This window comes from Micromys minutus (genome assembly GCF_963924665.1).
Source record: "Micromys minutus genome assembly, chromosome: 17".
In the NCBI taxonomy this organism is placed as follows: domain Eukaryota; kingdom Metazoa; phylum Chordata; class Mammalia; order Rodentia; family Muridae; genus Micromys; species Micromys minutus.
The window spans coordinates 1,419,353-1,438,057 of NC_137952.1; the positions used below are offsets into that span (position 1 = coordinate 1,419,353).

At 45.1% G+C, this 18,705-nt stretch overlaps 1 protein-coding gene across 2 annotated transcripts in view; it reads right to left on the reverse strand.

The window, feature by feature from the left end:
- Positions 1–18,705, reverse strand: part of CSTPP1 (centriolar satellite-associated tubulin polyglutamylase complex regulator 1) — a 147,130-nt gene that overhangs the window by 17,552 nt on the left and 110,873 nt on the right. For both annotated transcript variants that reach the window (XM_080931750.1, XM_080931749.1), the window contains exon 4: positions 1,310–1,394. In XM_080931750.1, coding sequence (XP_080787876.1) covers positions 1,310–1,394 — 85 coding nt within the window. The remainder of the gene's footprint in view (positions 1–1,309; positions 1,395–18,705) is intronic.

The window sequence follows — 18,705 nt, forward strand, 5'->3', positions numbered from 1 at the left end:
AGGATTTCCCAGGGGTCTCCTGTTTCTATGTGCATGCCCGTAATTCCTTATTGCCACTGGTATTGCTGGTTATGACGTGTTCATTCCTCACAATGAGAGGTTGAGTTTCTGTTAAACAGCACATAATCGGATCAGAAATTTAAGGTCACCTTGGGCTACATAGTAAATTCCGGGCTACCTTGGGCTACCTGAGACCCTATATCAACAAACAAGAATTAGTTTTTGTTCTTAAACTTTTATTTATCTTCAGATTTACTGTTAGTGTGTATGAATATTTTGCTTGTGTACATATCTGTGCACCACATGCATGCCTGGTGCCTATGGAGATCAGAGAGGGCATTAGATGCTCTGAAACTGGAGTTATAGACAGTTGTGAGCTAGCATGTGGGTGCTGGAAAATACTCCATAAGAAAGTGTTCTTAACTACTGATTAATCTCTACGTCCCCTGATTTCAAACATTTATTTTTTAATTTAATTTTACTTTAACTTTTTCTTGCAGTTTTTATTTCTATTTTTAAAATTAACTTATTTACTGTACATCTGGATTACAGCTTCTCCTTCTCCCTCCTCTCTTCCCAGCCCCCCACCCCCATCCTCCTGTTCTCTTCATATCCTCAGATCATTTTATCTTTGAGAAAGGATAGCCCTGGCTGTCCTGGAACTCGCTCTGTAGATAGGCTGGCCTCAAACTCACAGAGATCCGCCTGCCTTTGCCTCCTGCCTCCTACGCTCTGGGACTAAAAGCATGATGGGCACCATCCCTGGGCCTGCTTTAAACTTTTACAATAAAAATCTTGTTTGTGTAAAATGCCATACAAGGACTATTCACATATCTGTTTATTCATGTATTAATTTAACACTCATGCATGGGATATCTAGTCATATGTGTGCAATGCATGTGTCTATGTGCACACACCAGGGCCAAAAGGGGGCCACGGCTCCCTAGGAGTGACATGTGTTTGTAGGATGCTGGCTTGCTCTTTGGGTTCTGGATGCACGAACACATGGGGGTGAGGAGTGGGGGCTGTGTGCACATGTGTGCACACATACATGCACAATTTCTGTGGTCTTGTGTCTTTATTTCACGACTCCCAGACCCTGAGAATCCCTGGGAAAACCACAAGGGATCATTGGTTTCCCTTAGGAAACAGAAAGTGTTATATCTGAGGGGAACTCACAACAGACTTCTCCCATGAAGGCCAGTTTCTCCCTAATGCTTTTCTGAGACCCACATTGTTCTGGTTTCCCTAAGAAGCTCTGGCCCCAGAGTGCAGGCAGCTTGAAGACTCAGACTTGGGACATACATACCTGGCTGCTTTCTGAGTGAGCTCCAGCGGGAAATCTGGGCACAAGAGCTGCAGCAGACAGTGGTACTCCCTCATGGTCAGCAGGTCTGCAGGGCAAGGGAAAGGACCATTAGGACTGCAGCTCAGGTCACACCCACCTTGTGCTCACTTCCTGGGTTCTGGGCCCAGTCTTCTTAGAATGCTGCTACGTTTTGAAGGCCAGTTAATATGCAGGGTGAGGTGTTGCTTCCCACCCACCCCCTTTCTTTTGACACAGGTCTCACTATGTAGCTCTGGCTAGTCTGGAACTATGTACATCAGGCTGGCCTCAAACTCAGAGATGCGCCTGCCTCTGCCTCCTCAGTCTAGTTAAAGGCATTATAAGATTAGAGGCATGTACCACAGTTGGCCAAAGAGATGAGATTTTAAGACTGGAATCTCTACCAACATGCCATGCACACCTCCCCCCCCCCCCCGGGTGAGGTACTGGTTAGAGCATTTTGACTAAAGGGGCTTCATTTTCATTGGTCTGAGAGTTGGTCAGGTGAAGAGAGGAGACAAAAAAAGCACCCATATCAGCCTTCTTACCCTAGCTTTCCTTGACCCCCAAAAATGTGGGTGACACAGTCCAGATTTGCCAAAGAGGCCGATGTCAGAGAGGAATCATACCGATGCTTCCCAGTTGTTTTGCTGGGGCCTGTGCTACAAAGAAAAGCTCTGGAGCAGCCTGACAGCAGCAGTCTCCACGATCTCCCAAGGAACCAGGCTTCCTGTGTGGAAGGCCATGCTGTCCTAAGTGGGAAGAGGGAGCCGGAGGATATGGCTCTGCTGGACAACCATGATGACAATCATAGGCCCTTGGTTTCTTTGGACCTAAGTTAGCCCAAGCCACAGGAATCCAGGCCTCCTGCCCCTGCTAGTTTGATTGATACTTTTCTAAGACAAAAACCCCAAATCTCCAAAGGTCAGGTCTGGGCCCTGACCACTTTTTCATCAAAGTTCACTTCAAGGTAGGGGCACAGAGTTAAACTAACCACAGTGCCAAAGGCAGGGGCACCAAAAGAGCAGACTCAGCGTCAGTATAGGTCAGGGAACCAAGAGAACTTTCAGCCTTGACCTTGGCTTCATGGGCCATGCATGCGTTTTCATTTGACTCCAGGGACGGTCTGGCAGTTTATACTCTTCCAGCACGGGAGCAACAGCTGCTCAGTGTCACCGTTCAGAGTGAGGAGCAGGGATGATATGGAATAGGAGAAACGCCCAACTTCTTGCTCCACAATGCTAGGTATGGAGGACAGAGAGGACTGTCTTTGAATCAAGAGCTTTTTTATGCTATACTTTGACACTATTATTGGGGGCGAGGCCAAAAACTGCACAAGAATTAGTATACATTCTCCAAAACACCTAGGCAACCACCTTGGGAAGATATACAAGGGTTAAAAAGTAGAAGGAACTAAGGGAGGAGAAGAATCAGTCTCTGGCTCCTGGTTTCCAGAGCTAAGCCCTGTTTGGTTTCTTTTTGTTTTTTTAAGGTGTGGCGGTGTGTGTGTGTGTGTGTGTGTGTGTGTGTGTCAAACCTAGACACAATATAAAAGTGCTTTACAACTGAGGTACATCCCCAGCTCCTTGTTAGGTTCTCTGTAGTATGTGTGTGTGTTTGTGTCTGTGTGTGTGTGTTTAGGCCGTAGGTATTTATTGTCAAACTTTTTAAGTTTTATTTTATTTTAACCCCAGGCCCTCCTGCTTGTGAGGCCCAGCACTCCAACCTTATCTCCCCAGCTCCTGTTTAGGCTCCTGATGCTGCTCTAACTCACACATTCAAACGTGTTTCCCTCCTAAGGGTGGGGAAATTTTACACAAGTTACTTTGTGCTTCTCTAATGTAAGGAGAGGCTCTTAAAGCAGAAGACACCCTGCCCACCCCTGAGACGGACTCCAGTGCTGGTGAGGAAAGTCACAGGAAGATACAAGTAAACAGCTTTCAAGTGTGAGAGCAGTTCTAAATGCTATTGGTATTAAGGCCAGAAGGGAGAGCCACCCTGTGCCTCTGGAGATGGGACTGCAAGTGGAGAGACTGGTTCCAAAACGCAGCCACTGCCCCACTGGCTGGTGTCAAACCGGCTCTTTAATTCAGGAATGGAACCTCAGGCAAACTGTAATCTCCAACTCAGGTTCTCAGCTGTAAGCTGGAGATGGCAGCCTCACGCTTTCAGGAGTGAAGTCAAAAGAGATGCTATCTATAAAGTAAGTCGCAGCAGAATGTCTGGACCTTAGTAACATCAAACACTTGGAGTTGTTTTGGTTTGTTTTTAAATCCTGGGGGTTAAACACAGGAGAGGAGAGGAAACCACCTTAGAAGGTGGTTTTTCCTTGCTGCATCTGAATGCTTTATAGTTCAGTCTTGGCTAGTTTTGGTCAGGCTGCCTGGGTTAACTCACTTCCACTCCTGTTCATCCACTCATTTAGCAACCATCCTTGCCTCCTGCATGCCAGGCACCACATCACAGTGAAGCGGCAGCCATAGAACAGAGATCCTGAGGCTTGGGAGACCCTGACTCCGAATCTGCTGTGCACTCCAGGCTCTTTGGCTTTCGGCACTCTCTTCAAGATCTCAAAGAGTTTCCTGGCAGCCCTTTTGTAATACAGGCTCAGTAACAACAGGGGTAACTAGTGCTCTTGACTAGTACTAGCTCTGTGCTCAGCGTTTGAATCTCGACCCTTCACAGAAATCTTGTTTCTATCCCCAAGCACAGAGAAGCACATGGACACTTGGAAGACTTAATAACCTATGATCATGGAGGGGCCCAAGTCTGAGAGACAGGGAGATAGAGGGCTCTAAGGCAAGAGGGCCTTAATGAAAGTACCACGTGCTGGTGTTTGGAGTAGGGTGTTTACCAAGGGTCAGGCTCTGCTCTCTTTAAGGTTTGTGGATTACACTTGTTTTTGTTTTGTTCCCCCCCCCTTGGGTTTTCACCTTCATTTTAAAAAAAGATTTAGACCTTAAATCATTACTAATCCGAGAGCTAGGAATATAGCCTTGTGGCAATTTTTGGTATTCAAAGAATATTATGTTTAATCTATACACACCAAGAAAACTCTGTTTCCATGTTACGTTCTGTTCTACATGTACTTTATGCTTATGGTAACTAGTGGGATTTCAATGTATGCTATCAAACCTCTAAAAGAATTGCCAAAATGCTTTAAAAAAATCTGTACATGTATCTCTCTTCTTTAAATAAAGTTGTAAGAAAAAAAAGATTTATTTTTTTTTTAAAGGCAAATTCTCACACTTAGTCCAGGCTCCTCTAGAACTGCCAGCCAGTGTCTTGCCTATGTCCTGAGTACTAGGATTGCATGTGTGAGCCACTGGCTAATCTTGACGATTCTAACAGTTTCTCCCTGCCTCTGTCTTTGTCTCTGTGTGTGCGTGCACGTGTGTGTGTGTGTGGGGGGTGGTATGTGTGTATATGTGTGTGTGGTGTGTGTTTGTGTGGGGGTGTGTGTATGTGTGTGTATTTGTGTGTGTGAGTGTGTGTGGGGTGGTATGTGTGTATATGTGTGTGGTGTGTGTGTGTGTGTGGGTAGGTGGGGGTGTGTGTGGTATGTGTGTGTGTGTATACACCATGGAACTTATTTGAAGGTCCCAGGACAATTTTGTGGCGTCACCTCTTCCTCTCCACCTCCTGGGATTGAATCTGGGTTGCCAGGCTTTCAGAGCTTCCCACTGCACTAATCATCTTGCAGCCCTAATTGTCACTATTTTCCCTCATTTTACAGACAAACACATTCAGGCTGTGTGTGCACAAAGACAGAACCAGAATTCGAATTCAGGAGGTAGCCACTGAGTTTACCCGGTTAACACTGGAGCACCTTGATTGTATCACTCTGATAGGGGAAGGCTTAAACACCAGTTTCCCTCCAAACAAACTAGCTCCAGGTGAACTGGATCAAGGAGACAAGCCTTGGGAATTGGAATCTTTCTTGTAAGAAACTGAGACTGGGAGGTTCTAATTACTGTAAACAGGAAATACTGAAGCTCAGCAGCTGGAGAGAGCGGCTGAGCCCCACCAGGGGAGGCTTGCAGCAAGAATTCACCTGTGTGGCTGGCTCAGTGGCTCACCACAGCCACCTGCGAGCCTCAGCATCACACAGGTGCAGGGGAGGCTAGTGATGTGGTGTGTACCCTCGGATGCTTCTCTAAAGGAATCCCCCACAATTAGGATAGCTCAGCCAGCAAGTCCTGGAAGTTCAAAGGCAAAGACTTTTTGTACAAGATTGAAATCAGAGCTCTCCCCACAAATTGGTGTTTCTCGTTGTGTGGGTGGTCAGAGCTGAACTCTCTTCACAATCTTCTACTAGGTCTTACCAACGAGGTTCCTGGCCCAGGACCAGAGAGGCTTGGCACCTTAATTCTGCCAGCTCCAGAGGCTAGCGCTGTAGCTCAAACATCAGAATGCTCAGGACTAAGTTTTAGCTTTGTCATTGACTTTAAGATACTTAACTGATAACTCCGTGCCTCAGTCTCCAAGCACCAAGTGTTGGGTGAGCGTTGTAGAGCCTTGAGAGAATGTTAAGTGCACAGACCCATGTCTGGTTCATCATGAATGTTAGTGTCTGTATGACTATTTCAGAAATAAAACTCTTCTCAAAGAAACAGCTGGTTTATAGAACTGTTCTTTAGATAGAAACCTATCCTGGCTCCAAAGGCCATAAGAGTTCTGCCCTAGCAGGTGGGGTCCAGCTGGTTTATGTCGGTTTAACTTCTGATGATAGGATTATTCATGCCAGGTGACTGACAGACTAAGTTAAAGTACAGACTCCCTTCAGGTGGGCCAGTTCAACAAGGGCTGGTGGCTTGGCAGGCAGGGTAGCTCAGGGCTGGGTTGCTTGGCCGGCAGGGTAGCTGTGCCGGTGCAGAGCTCAGATTCTGAAACCAGTTGACCTAGCAGCAGACAAATTATAGAACTTCTCTGCACCTCAGTCTCCTTATTTAAAAGTGTGCGCAACATAGTACTTACCTGATGGGATTGCTGTAAACAACAAAAGGCCACAAGAGATTAGTTTATATATGGTACTTTATCAGAAAAATCAGTGAAGTGAATGATCTGCTTAAAATTGTACTACTGTTTTTAAATTAATTAATCTAAACTTGAAGTCCTGGGCCTGGTTTGGTGGTGCACACCTTTAATCCCAGTACTTGGGAGGCAGATGAATCTCTGTGAGTTCAAGGCCTTCTCGGTCTACATGGTGAGTTCCAGGACAGTCAGAGTTTCAGAGAGAGACTCTAACCCCCTGTTCACCTCCTCAAAAGAAAAACAAAACAAAACAAAAAAAACTCGAGGAGGCTGGAGAGATGACTTAGAGATTAAAAGCACTGGCTGCTCTTCCAGAGGTCTTGAGTTCAATTCCCAGCAACCACACAGTGGCTCACAGCATCTGTAATGACATCTGGTGCCCTCTTCTGGTGTGTCTGAAGAGAACAATAGTGTATTCATATATAATAAAAAATAATCTTAAAAATAAATAAATACGAAGTTCTGAAACGTAGACTTAACTACAACACCAGCTAAATTCTGACATTAGCATAGTTGAGTATGTGCAGAAGAAAAGGATGAAGTAAACCATGTGTCACATAGTGACCCTAAGTCAAAGCTCACAGGGACAAAGTTATGGATGGCCATTGTATGTTGTGGTCTGAGTGTGCTCACTACAAATTTATGTGTTTGGATACACTGTATCCAACTGGTGGCATTGTTTGGAAGGGTTATGGAACCATTAGGAGGCAGAACCTTGCTAGAGGGAATATGTCATTGTGGGCAGGCTTTGAAGTTTTATAGCCTGGTTCCAATTCCTGTTCCCTCTCAGCTCCTGCTCCTGATACCACACCTGCTTCATCATTACGGATGGAATCCCTCCCAGAACTGTAAACCCAAATAACCCTTTATCCTTTACGTTCCTTTTCAGAGCATTCATTCATTCATTCATTCATTCATTCATGTACATTGGTTTGTGCCTGCATGTATGTCTGTATGAGGGTGTCAGGTTCTCTGGAACTGGAGTTACAGACAGTTGTGAGCTGCCATGAGGGTGTTGGGAATTGAACCTGGATCCTTTAGAGGACTAGCCAGTGTTCTTACCCGCTGAGCCACCTCCCTAACCCCCTTTTCAGAGTATTTTTATCATAGCAAAAGAGAAGAAATTAAGATAGTGTGTGAATTCAGAGAAGGGAGATCTCTAGTCATAAGAACTATTCTGGAAATGGCAAACGTCCTGTTTGGTAGACGTTACAACCGTCAGTAAACACAATGCGCCACAGCTAGGGCGCCACTGTGCATAGGCTGGTCAGCTCAAAGAATCTTCTCACCAAGGGCTCAGTTCAATCAGCTTGGATGCTTTGTACAGGAATGAATGGCCACTTTCACTGTGAAAACCAAAGGAAGCTGGGGGACTGCCTCACAGAAATGTATTTCACTTCACCAAAAGCACAAATTTAGTGTGAGCACTAGCTCGAGATGAGCATAACCCAGATTCAAAGTATTTTTGTTGGTTATCTCTAATCCTAGACATTGATGGGCAAGGTTATTTTAGACAAGGAAATCAATTTATCAATTTAGTCAGAAATGATTGATACTCAATGCACTCAAGAGCTAACTTGACCTTATTTGTAGGAAAAGAAAGAAGGCTTTAAAAGAAAAAAATCTGGCCTGCCTTTTTGCTGTGGAAATTCCTGCCTCTGAAGCTCTGTGGAGGCAAGCTTAGTCATTTCTACATCCTCTTTGCAGACCACCATGTGTGTCCACAACATCTCACAAGAACTGTGGTGGCATGTGGCTGTAGACTCAGAGGCCTGGAAAATGGTACCTGTCCCAGGGCCAGAGAGTCTTCATCACAGAGCAGCAGAATGGTCCCAGATGGAAGGACTTGGGGCACAGCTATGTCTCACCATGAGCCTGCCCTGAATCTAGGACCTTTGGCCCTCAAAGTGTGGGCTACAATACAACAGGGATTAGCCAGAACTCATCTGTGTGACTTGCCTGTTGTCAGCTGTAGGAGCTGGTGCTGGATCAGGGCTAGAGATAATGAAACACTGCAAAGCCACGGGAAACCCAGAGGGCTGGATGACCTCTAGCTGGTTAGTTTCAGGATTTCAATAGAAACTGCCACAGAGGCCAGAGAACACCACAGACCAGGAGTAGACTCTTCAATTTTCAGTTACAACTGTTTTTATGTGCCTTTTTTTTTTTTTTTTACAGGCTCTGAAGGCCCATTCTAAATGACACTCACCCTTGGCCAGCATGCTCTCTCTGCCAAGAGTTGCTCGGAAGGCCATGGATCGTTCGGGGCATGACCACACCACCCCTTCCCATCCCTAGGGTATGAAGGCTTTGTTACCAGGCTGCAGCTGAGTAAATACTGCTCTGCAGAGGGAAAGGAAACTGAGGGAGGATGGGAATGGGGGTGGGGAGCAAGACATCTGACAGCTTCCCTCTCCTTGGAACACTTGGTACCACAGTCACAGGAAAACTGCCAGCATCCTAAGGGCCATGTAGCTATCAAGCAAAGCCCAGAATAGTCTGTGTTTCTAAATGTTATCTTTCTTGACAGCATTTGTTTTATATTATAAATAGAGGGAAATAATAATTAATTTACTGAAAGGGAGATGACCCCACAAAAGGAATGAGACACAATGGCTTCCAATAACACTTGTGGGCTATAATGCTTGCGCCATTATAAACTCTGCCCTCTGCCACGTCACCACTCCACAGAGCTCTATCTAGTGTGTTCAAAGAGGAGCACTAAGCCAAACTCTTTATTTTTATATTTTATTATGACCAATTCCAGCACCAAGTGAGAAATGTATCTTGCCTATTTCTGTTTGGCCAGTGGGATTCTAAGACAATGATCTTGTGGCAATGTTTAAGATAAATAAGAACAACGGCCCAGGAACTGTGGTATCAGATACAAATGTCAGGTCTGTGGGTTAACCAGGACCCACCACTGGGGGCTTGAAACAGAGGCCTAATCTGACACAGAAGACCCCTCTACTGAATGGAGCCTTTGGGGTATGGCTCTGTCTTCTGGCCCTCAGAGAGGACTGTTGAGGTTGGGTGGACTAAGGAAGGTCTATTGAGTTAGTTTGTTTTTCAAAACAGGGATTCTCTGGGGAGCCCTGGCAGTCTTGGAACTTACTTTGCAGACCACACTGGCCTCAAAGTCACAGAAGTCTACTTCCCTCTGTCTCCTGAGTGCTGAGATTAAAGGGTGTGCCACCGTTCCCAGCCATCTTGCTTTACTTCCAGAGAGGACAGTATTTTTCCTTTCAAACTGACACCATAAAACCAAGATGGAAGAGTCAAGCCAAGCATGTGCTTCTGAGTACTGAAACACCCTCCTGCCCTCAAGGAAACAGAAATGGTTCAACAGGCCAAGAGCTTACATGGAGAATGGACCTTAGCCTCTCCTCATGGTGACTCCTCCTGTCCTTGAGGATTGACAGATCTGAAACCATTCATTCACTCAGCCTTTGAAAAGGAGGACATGTAAACATTTTATATGGGGTTTATAGTCAGAATGAAGGGATCCAGCTTGTTTTAGAAAAGAAAAAGTCTATTCTGTTTTAGAGACACATCATGATGCAGAGGCTGGTCTGAGTTCTGTGAAGAACTGGCTACATTCCTCTGGGTACAACCTGACTTCCTTTCTACCCATAAAACAGAGAAGATGTCAAATATAAAAGTAAAAAAAATATTTAAAGGATACACTTAAAAAATAGAAATCTTACATGGAACTTTAATATATATCATTCTGCTGGTTTGAATAAGAATGGCCCAGGAGGCTTACATATTTGAATGCTTGGTCACTAGGGAGTGGTGCTATGTGACAGGACTAGGCCTTGTTGGAGGAAGTGTGCAACTGAGGGTGGGCTTTGGGGTTTCAAATGCTCGAGTCAGGCCCATTGTCTCTCTCTTCCTGCTGCCTGTGGATCTGGGTGCAGCACCCTCAACCACCTCTCCAGCACCACGTCTGCCTGCTGCCCTATGCTTCTTGCTATAATGGACTAAACTTCTGAATGTAAGTTAATTCCCAATTAAATGCTGTCCTTTATAAGAGTTTCTATGGTCATGGTGTCTCTTCACAGCAGTAGAACATTGCCCAAGGCAATCATAGATGAAACAAAACCTTTCTGACTCAACTTTCTCTTCAGTGTTCCTCACTCAGGCTGAAGGTAATAGAAAAAGAGAAACTCAGCTTGGGGAATGGAAAGATGGCTCAGTGGTTAAAAGCACTCACTCAGCTTACAGAGGACCTAGATTCAGCTCCCAACACCCACATGGTGACTCACAACCTGTTGTAACTCCAGTTCTAGGGGAATTCAATACCCTCTTCTGGCCTCTATACACATTTGTACACACATGGCACATATGAACTCATGCAAACACACACACACACAAAATAGTTTAAATAAAATTTTAAACTCAGCATGATGGTATAATGTAATCTCAGCACTGGGTGGCTGAGGCTGAAGACTCACAAGTTCAAGGGCAGCCTGGACTATATAATGAGGCTCTGTTTCAAAGAAACTAAACTACCACACCAAAATCCCCAGAGTTTTATTAAAGGCAGGATAAACACTACCATCTCTAACTTCTGAGTGGGTCTGACTGAATGTGATGGCTCCTGAGTCAGCCAGCTTAGGTCCAAACTGTGGCTGTTCACTAACTAAGTGACCCTGAGCAAGCCAATTTAGAAATGAGTGTGAATAATTACTCTGACTGCACCATTTTTTAATTTTAAAGTTATGTGTGTATCTAAGTGTGAGTTTGTGCGTGAGTGTAGCACGCAGAAGAGGAGATCAGACCTCTGGGACTTCACTTACATTTGTGTGCTTGGAGTTGAACTTGGGTCTTCTGCAAGCCATGGCTGCATCTTTAATGACACCAGGAGCATGGATAACAGCAATGCTCGCGCTGGCCATGGGCAGCTACTGAGAGGATTAAAAGATGACTAAGGAGAGAGCAGTGGGGGCTGGAGAGATGGCTCAGCGGTTAGAGCACTGACTGGTCTCCCGAGTTCAATTCCCAGCAACCATGTGGCTCAAAAACACCTGCAATGTGATCTTGGCACCCTCTTTTGGCATACAGGCATATATGCAGGCAGAACACTGTACGTAATAAATAATAAATCTTTGAAAACAACAACAAAGAAAACAAAACCTGCTCTGGTTAATACTCCCTGCTGCGGCGTACTCAGGGAGTGTGGTGCTTTGAGCATGCTTGGCACAGGAAGTGGCACTATTAGAAGGTGTGGCCTTGTTAGAAGTGTGTCACTGTGTGGGTGGACTTTAATACCCTCCTCCTAATCATGTGGGAGACAGTCTCTTCCTGTTTTCCTTAGGAATAAGATGTAGACTCTCAGCTCCTCCAGCACCCTGCCCGCCGCGATGCTGCCATGCTTTCTGACATGATGACAGCAGACTGAACCTCTGGCCTGTAAGCCAGCTGCTGTTAAGTGCTGTCCTTTATAAGAGTTGTTTGGTCATGGTGCCTCTTCACAATGGAAACCCCAACTAAGACAAGACAGGTGGAATGGCGTTGCCTCCCAAATAGCACAGTTCATTGATGTTCTTCAGCTCAAGCCCGTGGGGCAGAACAAACGGCAGTCCTTATCTCGGCAGTCTTCCTGCCTGAGGCAGGTGCACACCATTTTCTTTGATAGCTAAAGCATTGCCAGTCCTCTGTCACGCCATTCACTGGTGCTGATGGCTCATTGCTATGGAGACTGAATTATTACGAACCATTTCCACAGGCAGCGTCGCTTTTGATCCATCCCATTAAGACGTTTGTGGAGATCTCCACAAGATCAAGAGTAAAACATTCCAGCATGGTGCCTGGGAAGGCCCTTGATACCCTACCTCTAATAGAAGGCAGTTGTTAGTTGCTGGAGGAGGGAAATCACTTTTCTTTAGGGAGGCGCACAGCCATGGGTAGAATGCCCACGCATCCGTGATGACTCCACACACAGGTGTATGTGAACCACACTAACTGGACTTAGTGGGTCACGGGGAAAAAACATGAAGCTGGGAGATGGAAGGTGGGTGTGTTGGAGGGGTGTGGGGGGAGCTGGAGGGAGTGGAAGGTGTGTTGGAGGGGTGTGGGGGGGGAGCTGGAGGGAGTGGAAGAGGAACATGACTAAGATGCATCATATTTGTACATAAAAGTTTCAGGAGAAAACCCAGCAACCTTGTGGATCATGGTGCTAGTTCCACCTTCCTTTTATGCTCTTCTAGGGATCTAACCCACAGCCTTGCACATGCTCAGCAAATACTCCACCACCAAGTTCCAGGTCCATCCCACCCATCCCCCATTTTGTAGACAAGCAATAGCAAGGGACAAAATCACCATGTAAGGGGTAGAGGCAGGATGAAGCTGAACACTCAACTGAGAGCAGCCTCTTCCCTCCACACAGCCCTCCCCCATGCCCTTCTGCCTGCAGGGCCTTGGGAACTCTGCTCTTCTTTCCTTCTTTAATGGATGGAGAATAGCTGGGCACACAGGGAACTGGTAGATAAAGGCTACTTCTGCAGTTGGTGTTTAAACTTACCACAGACCAGCCCATCTTTCTGCCATCTCTGGCTTAGGCCACCTCCCTTCAATTGCTAATAGGAAACAGAGATGGTATCAGTAAACACTTTGAGCTGGGCCTTTGATCCCAGCATGTTCCAGGCAGAGGCAAGCCTGGTCTACAGAGTTCCAACACAGCCGAGGCTATATAGAAAAACTATGTCTTGAAAAAACAAAACTAAAACTAAAATAAAAATAAACATTTAAAAACCTGTATAAAGTTGTGTCTGCAGTTTTAATAGGCTATACACTGGTATATCAGTTTATACACAAATATAGTTTTTAAAGTAACTTATTTATCTTAAGTATATTGGTGCTTTGCCTGCATGTCTGCATGTTTGTGTGGGGTGTCAGTTCTCTTGGAACTGGAGTTACAGACAGTTGTGAGCTGCCATGTGGGTTTTGGGAGTTGAACTTAGGTTCCCTGGAAGATCAGCCAGTGTTCTTAACTACTCAGTCATTAGACATGCATGCATTTTCAATTACCTTTTCTTTTCCAATTTAAAATCAAGCTGGTAGGATGAACTTTCTTTTTTGGTATTTTGAGACAGAATCTCACTAGGTAAGATGTCCTGGAATTCACTATGTAGACCAGGCTGGCCTTGAATATAAAGAAATCTGCCTCTTCTGCCTCTTCAGAAAGAACGTTATATCAGCAAAACTGTCTGATGAGAATGTAAGAAAGCTGCAGAGAACAGAATCTAAATAAGTTATTTTCCCGAGCCTTCCACTGTCAAAGGCAACCATAGAATAAACAAGATGTGGGCCAAATTATGCATTTGATTTGCTTAATATGCGTTCTCCTTTTCTAAATAAACACAAACAGAAGCAGTGGCTAGTGGGGTTGCTCACTGAGGGCCGCTGAACCGAGACGGAGTGCAAAAGCAACAGCCTGGGTCCTTCACGGGTGCTGTAAGCAGGCAGGCCAGGCCCACTCTCCCATCAGAATCTACTGAGTACCATGTACAATGATGGATTTATGGCTACCCATTCCCTGAAAACCAGACTTCGAAACAGCAGGAAGTAGGAAGAGGGCTGGAGATGGGTAAACACACACATCTCTTCGGATTCTGAATCCACCTTTGTGTTTCCTGCTGTTTCCTGCCTTTTGTGGGCACATGCCATGTTCTCTCCTATGTATGTGGCTAAGGGCAGAGGCAGCTAAGAAGGGGAGAATGCCTGTCTTTGGGGTCAAGATGGGAATGAAACCGAAGTTATCAGTTACAGTCCTAGAGGCCATCAACTTTGTTTTGAAGTGTGGTTTTCCTAGTAATCGATCCTCCACGTGCAACAAGACACTCGTCTGATTTTAACAGAAAATGAGCAGAATCTAGTGCTCCCTTCTTAGACCTGAGCCCACGGGCTGTTGGCCTGGATCCTTATCTTTCACTGAGTCTGGCAGGCAAAAAATAAAAACAAGGATGAAAAAAAATACCCCAACGCTATCAAAGGATGAGCCCATTCAATTATTTGTTTGATTAAAAAAAATACTATAAACCAAAAGTCTTGTTTCCTCACTGAGTTTTGGGTCAGGTTCTTGGCTTCCCATTGATGAAGGGCTTCTAATTAGCACCTCACTCTGCACCCCAATTTCTTCCTCAATCATGTCAGAACTTATTAGAGTAAGTGTAATATACTTTTTAATTAAAAATATAATTGCTTTACTAAAAACATGTAGATTTGCTCTCTCACTTTCTCTGTGCATGTACATACATACAGTGATTCACATGTACATACATGCAGTGATTCACATGTACATACATACAGTGATTCACATATACACGTGTGTATCTGATGGCTATGGAGATTGTCTGAAACTGGACTTACAGATAGTTTTGAGCCATCATATGTGTTCTGGGATCTGAGCCTGGGTCCTCTGCAAGAGTGTTAAGTGTCTCTAACACTGAGCTGTCTCTCCAGCCCTAGAATTATTTTGTGTGTGTGGGTGTTTTGCCCATAACCTACAAGATGTTTGTGCACCATGTGTGCATAATGCTCTTGGAGGCTAGCCACCAGAGGAATCAAATTCTCTGAAATTCACTGCCTTGTGAGTGCCGAGCATCAAACCCTGGGTCCTCGGAGCATCCATGGCTTTTGTCCACTTTTATCTAGTGACACTTGTCTAGTCTTTTTAAAGTATGAGCGATTTTATGCCCTCTGTTTTTGAGTTTTTGTCTGGTTCATGTGTAACTCATTTAAAAATTAAAGCTGAGTTTGTGGTGCATGCCTAGCTCTTGGGAGGTGGAGACAGGATGAGCAAGAGCTCACGGTCATCTTAGACATATAGTTAATTTAAGGGAAGCCTGGTCTACACAAGACCAGCTCAAAAATGTAAAACCGGAAAAAAAAAAAAAAAGAAAAAAGAAAAGGTGGGCCCTGGTCTTCCTGTGTGGCAGTTCACTCATGCTTCTCCATCTCTGTGTCCTGAGTTCTGGGAATCTAGGTCTGGCCATCACACCCCATGTGCCAGTTATCTCTTGGGTGAAAACCCAGAAGCCCTGCCATGCTGGTTAGCATTCCTGCACAGCTGAAGAGGAGAATGTTCACCTTGCTTTATCAACAAATGACCCCATGCTTCTCAAGGTGGCTGCTTGAAGGTAGTACAAGCCTTTGATTTTCAATCCCACCCACAAAGTCTTAACAGATGTGTTCAAAACACAGATCTCATCTATCTCATGGAGCTAAAGGTGAGGTCATCTCAGGCCAACCTGGAGCTCTCCAGGCCCTTCCTTATCACTACACTGACTGGAGGTGCTGAGCTGTCTCCATGCTCCCTCGACAGTACTTCTCTTCTGACGGTGCAGCAGTCTGGGAGGTGAGGACTCTCATCCTCATGCCGCCCGAAGCTACAGGAAGGAATGCCATCTGCAGGGGCTATAGCTGGCAAACAACACAGCAGCGTTTGAACGGGGGTCGCCTTAGTCTGAAGCACACACTTTTAAGCATGCTATTATTTGTATCTGGCTGAAGCACCAACTAATCTGTCTACATGTCCCGTCTTCACTACAGTATTGTTCTCAGCACTGAAAGTTTCTATGCTTTGTGACTTTATGATTTCAAAGAGCTGGGAAATCAAAACATCACAAGTCTGGACTTTGTCTCTCAAGCACAGTTGATTGCTACCTTCATTTTTTTGGTGGAGAAACGAAAGCCTGCACAAAGTTTTCACAAATGATACACATAGTCTGGAAGAGTCAGGCTAGGCTCTAAGATTCCATGAGACCAAGTCTTGAGGGTATGGATGCCAACTACTGGCTTCTAGGACTGGGACAAAGCAGGGGATATACGGTGACTTCTGTCCTTGTTATCTCTGTGTGGATTTCCAATCCTAACAGCAATGCAGTCTACCCGTAGGCAGTCCAGAGCATGCTTCCTGGTACATCTGCATCCTGAGCCTGGGGAAGTGACAGCAGGTTAGTATGTAGACAGACCCACAAGGTGGCTTATGTAACTCCAACACCAGAGGATTTATTTAACACCCAGAAAGATACTCATCCATAGAAAAATAAGTAAACCTAAGCAATTTTAAAAAATGGGACAGTAAAAGATATCTCCCCTCCCATGTGTGTGCATGTGTCTGAATGCACAACATATTGGTAGTTTAACCCCGGGACTCATACTTGCTAGGCAACTGCTCTACAACTAGATTGAACCCCCAGTTCCATCTCATTGGTGTTTAAAATGTCAAGGTTCGTTAATTTGATAGATATCATAAAGCATCTATCGTGTAACAAACACTGTTTTAAGTACTTAGGAACAAATAGGCAGGCTCTTTGGATGAAACGAATAAGAGATAAGGGTACAGAAATAAAGAGGGCCAGTTCCTGGATAGTCTTTGGCAATGATTAAATGAGATACAGTATTTGCTATAGAGAAAATAGGCAACAACATTCTCTCCACATGTATTTACATAAACAGCATCTGGTCTCTGAGCAGAGCTGGTCTTCAAGGTCAGGCTGCAGGGATTATTATAGCACCTTTGTGTGCTTTGGTGGAGTTAGAGAGTCCTTCAACATTTCCAGAAGTATAGAAATCAAACACTTCAAAGGCCTGGGTGATCCCCGGCAGCCAAGAGCGATGGTTAATTCTCTGCAGGTGCTCAGAAAACTGAACTAAAAGCAGCATGCAAAGTCAACACTGCAGCAATAAAAGACCAGGGAGCACAGGGTGTGGACTGGGTGGGCGTGGCTAAAAGCTGAAACCAACAGAGGGTTATTAGCCAGCAAGAGAAGAAGCAGTGGAGCGTGTAAGAATCCCTTACGGTGGTTGAGACCCATCCTAATATCAACGAGACCACAGAGTCATGGTAATAAAGTGTACAAGCTGCCAGGGAGTGTGCCAGCCAGCTTAGACATGAATGCACTTGCACGGAGGGCAAATTACAATATACTGGCAAATGATCCCTTTCCCTTATAGGGGCTCTTTAATCTTTAATATCTGCAAGATATTAGGACAAAGGGATAACTTCTGAGAGGACATCTTTGTTGAAGGCCTTCTGAAGAGACCAACTCCATGTCTGTCAGCCTAACAGGAAGTTCCCTTGGTTGTTCAGCCTCACAGTGAACAGCACTAAGGTACAGGCCATAGATCCTCAATGGCCTTCGCTACAGAGGGAACTGCAGGGCTCCCAACCTGTGACAGGAGGGTCATTTCTTTGTAAACTAGGGAAAGGCTGGACCTATGAAGACTGGAAGGAGACACCCAGGCTGGACCTGGAGCTGTTCTAAACTGTGCCAGTTTCTTCTGACTCCTCTCTTTAAGAAGGCAAAGCCTGGCACTGTCCAGTGGAAATCTGCAAGTGACCCTTTGTGACCTCAATTACGCCAGCTCGGCAAGGAAGTCTGTAGCATTTGCTCTGTGTCACCCTCACTTAGCTCAACGGGGAGCAGTTTGGTCTGAGTTAGAAGAAATGAAGTGACTTCATTAGGTAGATCCTGGCTCAATACATTCAATTTGTAATTAAAAGGAATTATTAAAATCCACGCAAGGAACACAGTATTTCATTCCATTCCTTAACAATGTATCTGTTTACCCTTCCCTGATTTGAATTAAATGAATTTAAATGAAATTGTTACATTGCCTGATAGTAACAATTACCACTTTGAGGGCTAGAGACACAGGCCTTTAATCCCAGCACTGGGGAGGGGCAAACAAAAGCTAGGGAAATTTGGTCTATCTTATACAGTACCATTTCCCCAAACTCACTGAGATCCTCCTACCGGGTGCTTGATTAAAGGCATGTGAGATCATATCCCGCTTCCCTACCTCTTGAAGGAGGGTCTTAGGCAGTACTGGATGGCCCTCTACAGCCGAAGCGGGTCTTGAACTCTTTCTTTCCTTTTTTTTTTTTTTTTTTCTTTTTCTTTTGCTGCTCTGGAATTTACTACATAAACCAGGTCAACCTCAAACTCACAGAAATCCACCTGTCTCAGACTCCCAAGCGCTGAGATTAAAGGTGTGCACCATGTCTGGAATACCCTTGATCTCTTGATTCCACTACCTCTATCTCCAAGGTGCTGCAAGTACATTTGGGTGCCACCCCACTGGACTAAAGTTCCCATTTTTGGAACACTTATATTCTAGTGTGTGGGGATACAGACAGCAAAGACAAAACACTTGTAGGAAGTGGTAGTTCATATGGTAGAAGCATGTAGGAGCACACTGAACAGGGAGGGGAGTGGAGATGTCACTGAGCCACACTCTATGGAGGAAGAAGTCAGGGTGGGGTGGGGGACGTATGAGACAGAGGGCTAGGAACAGCCACAAAAGAGGCATAGCTCTCTGCTTTGCCTTTCTGC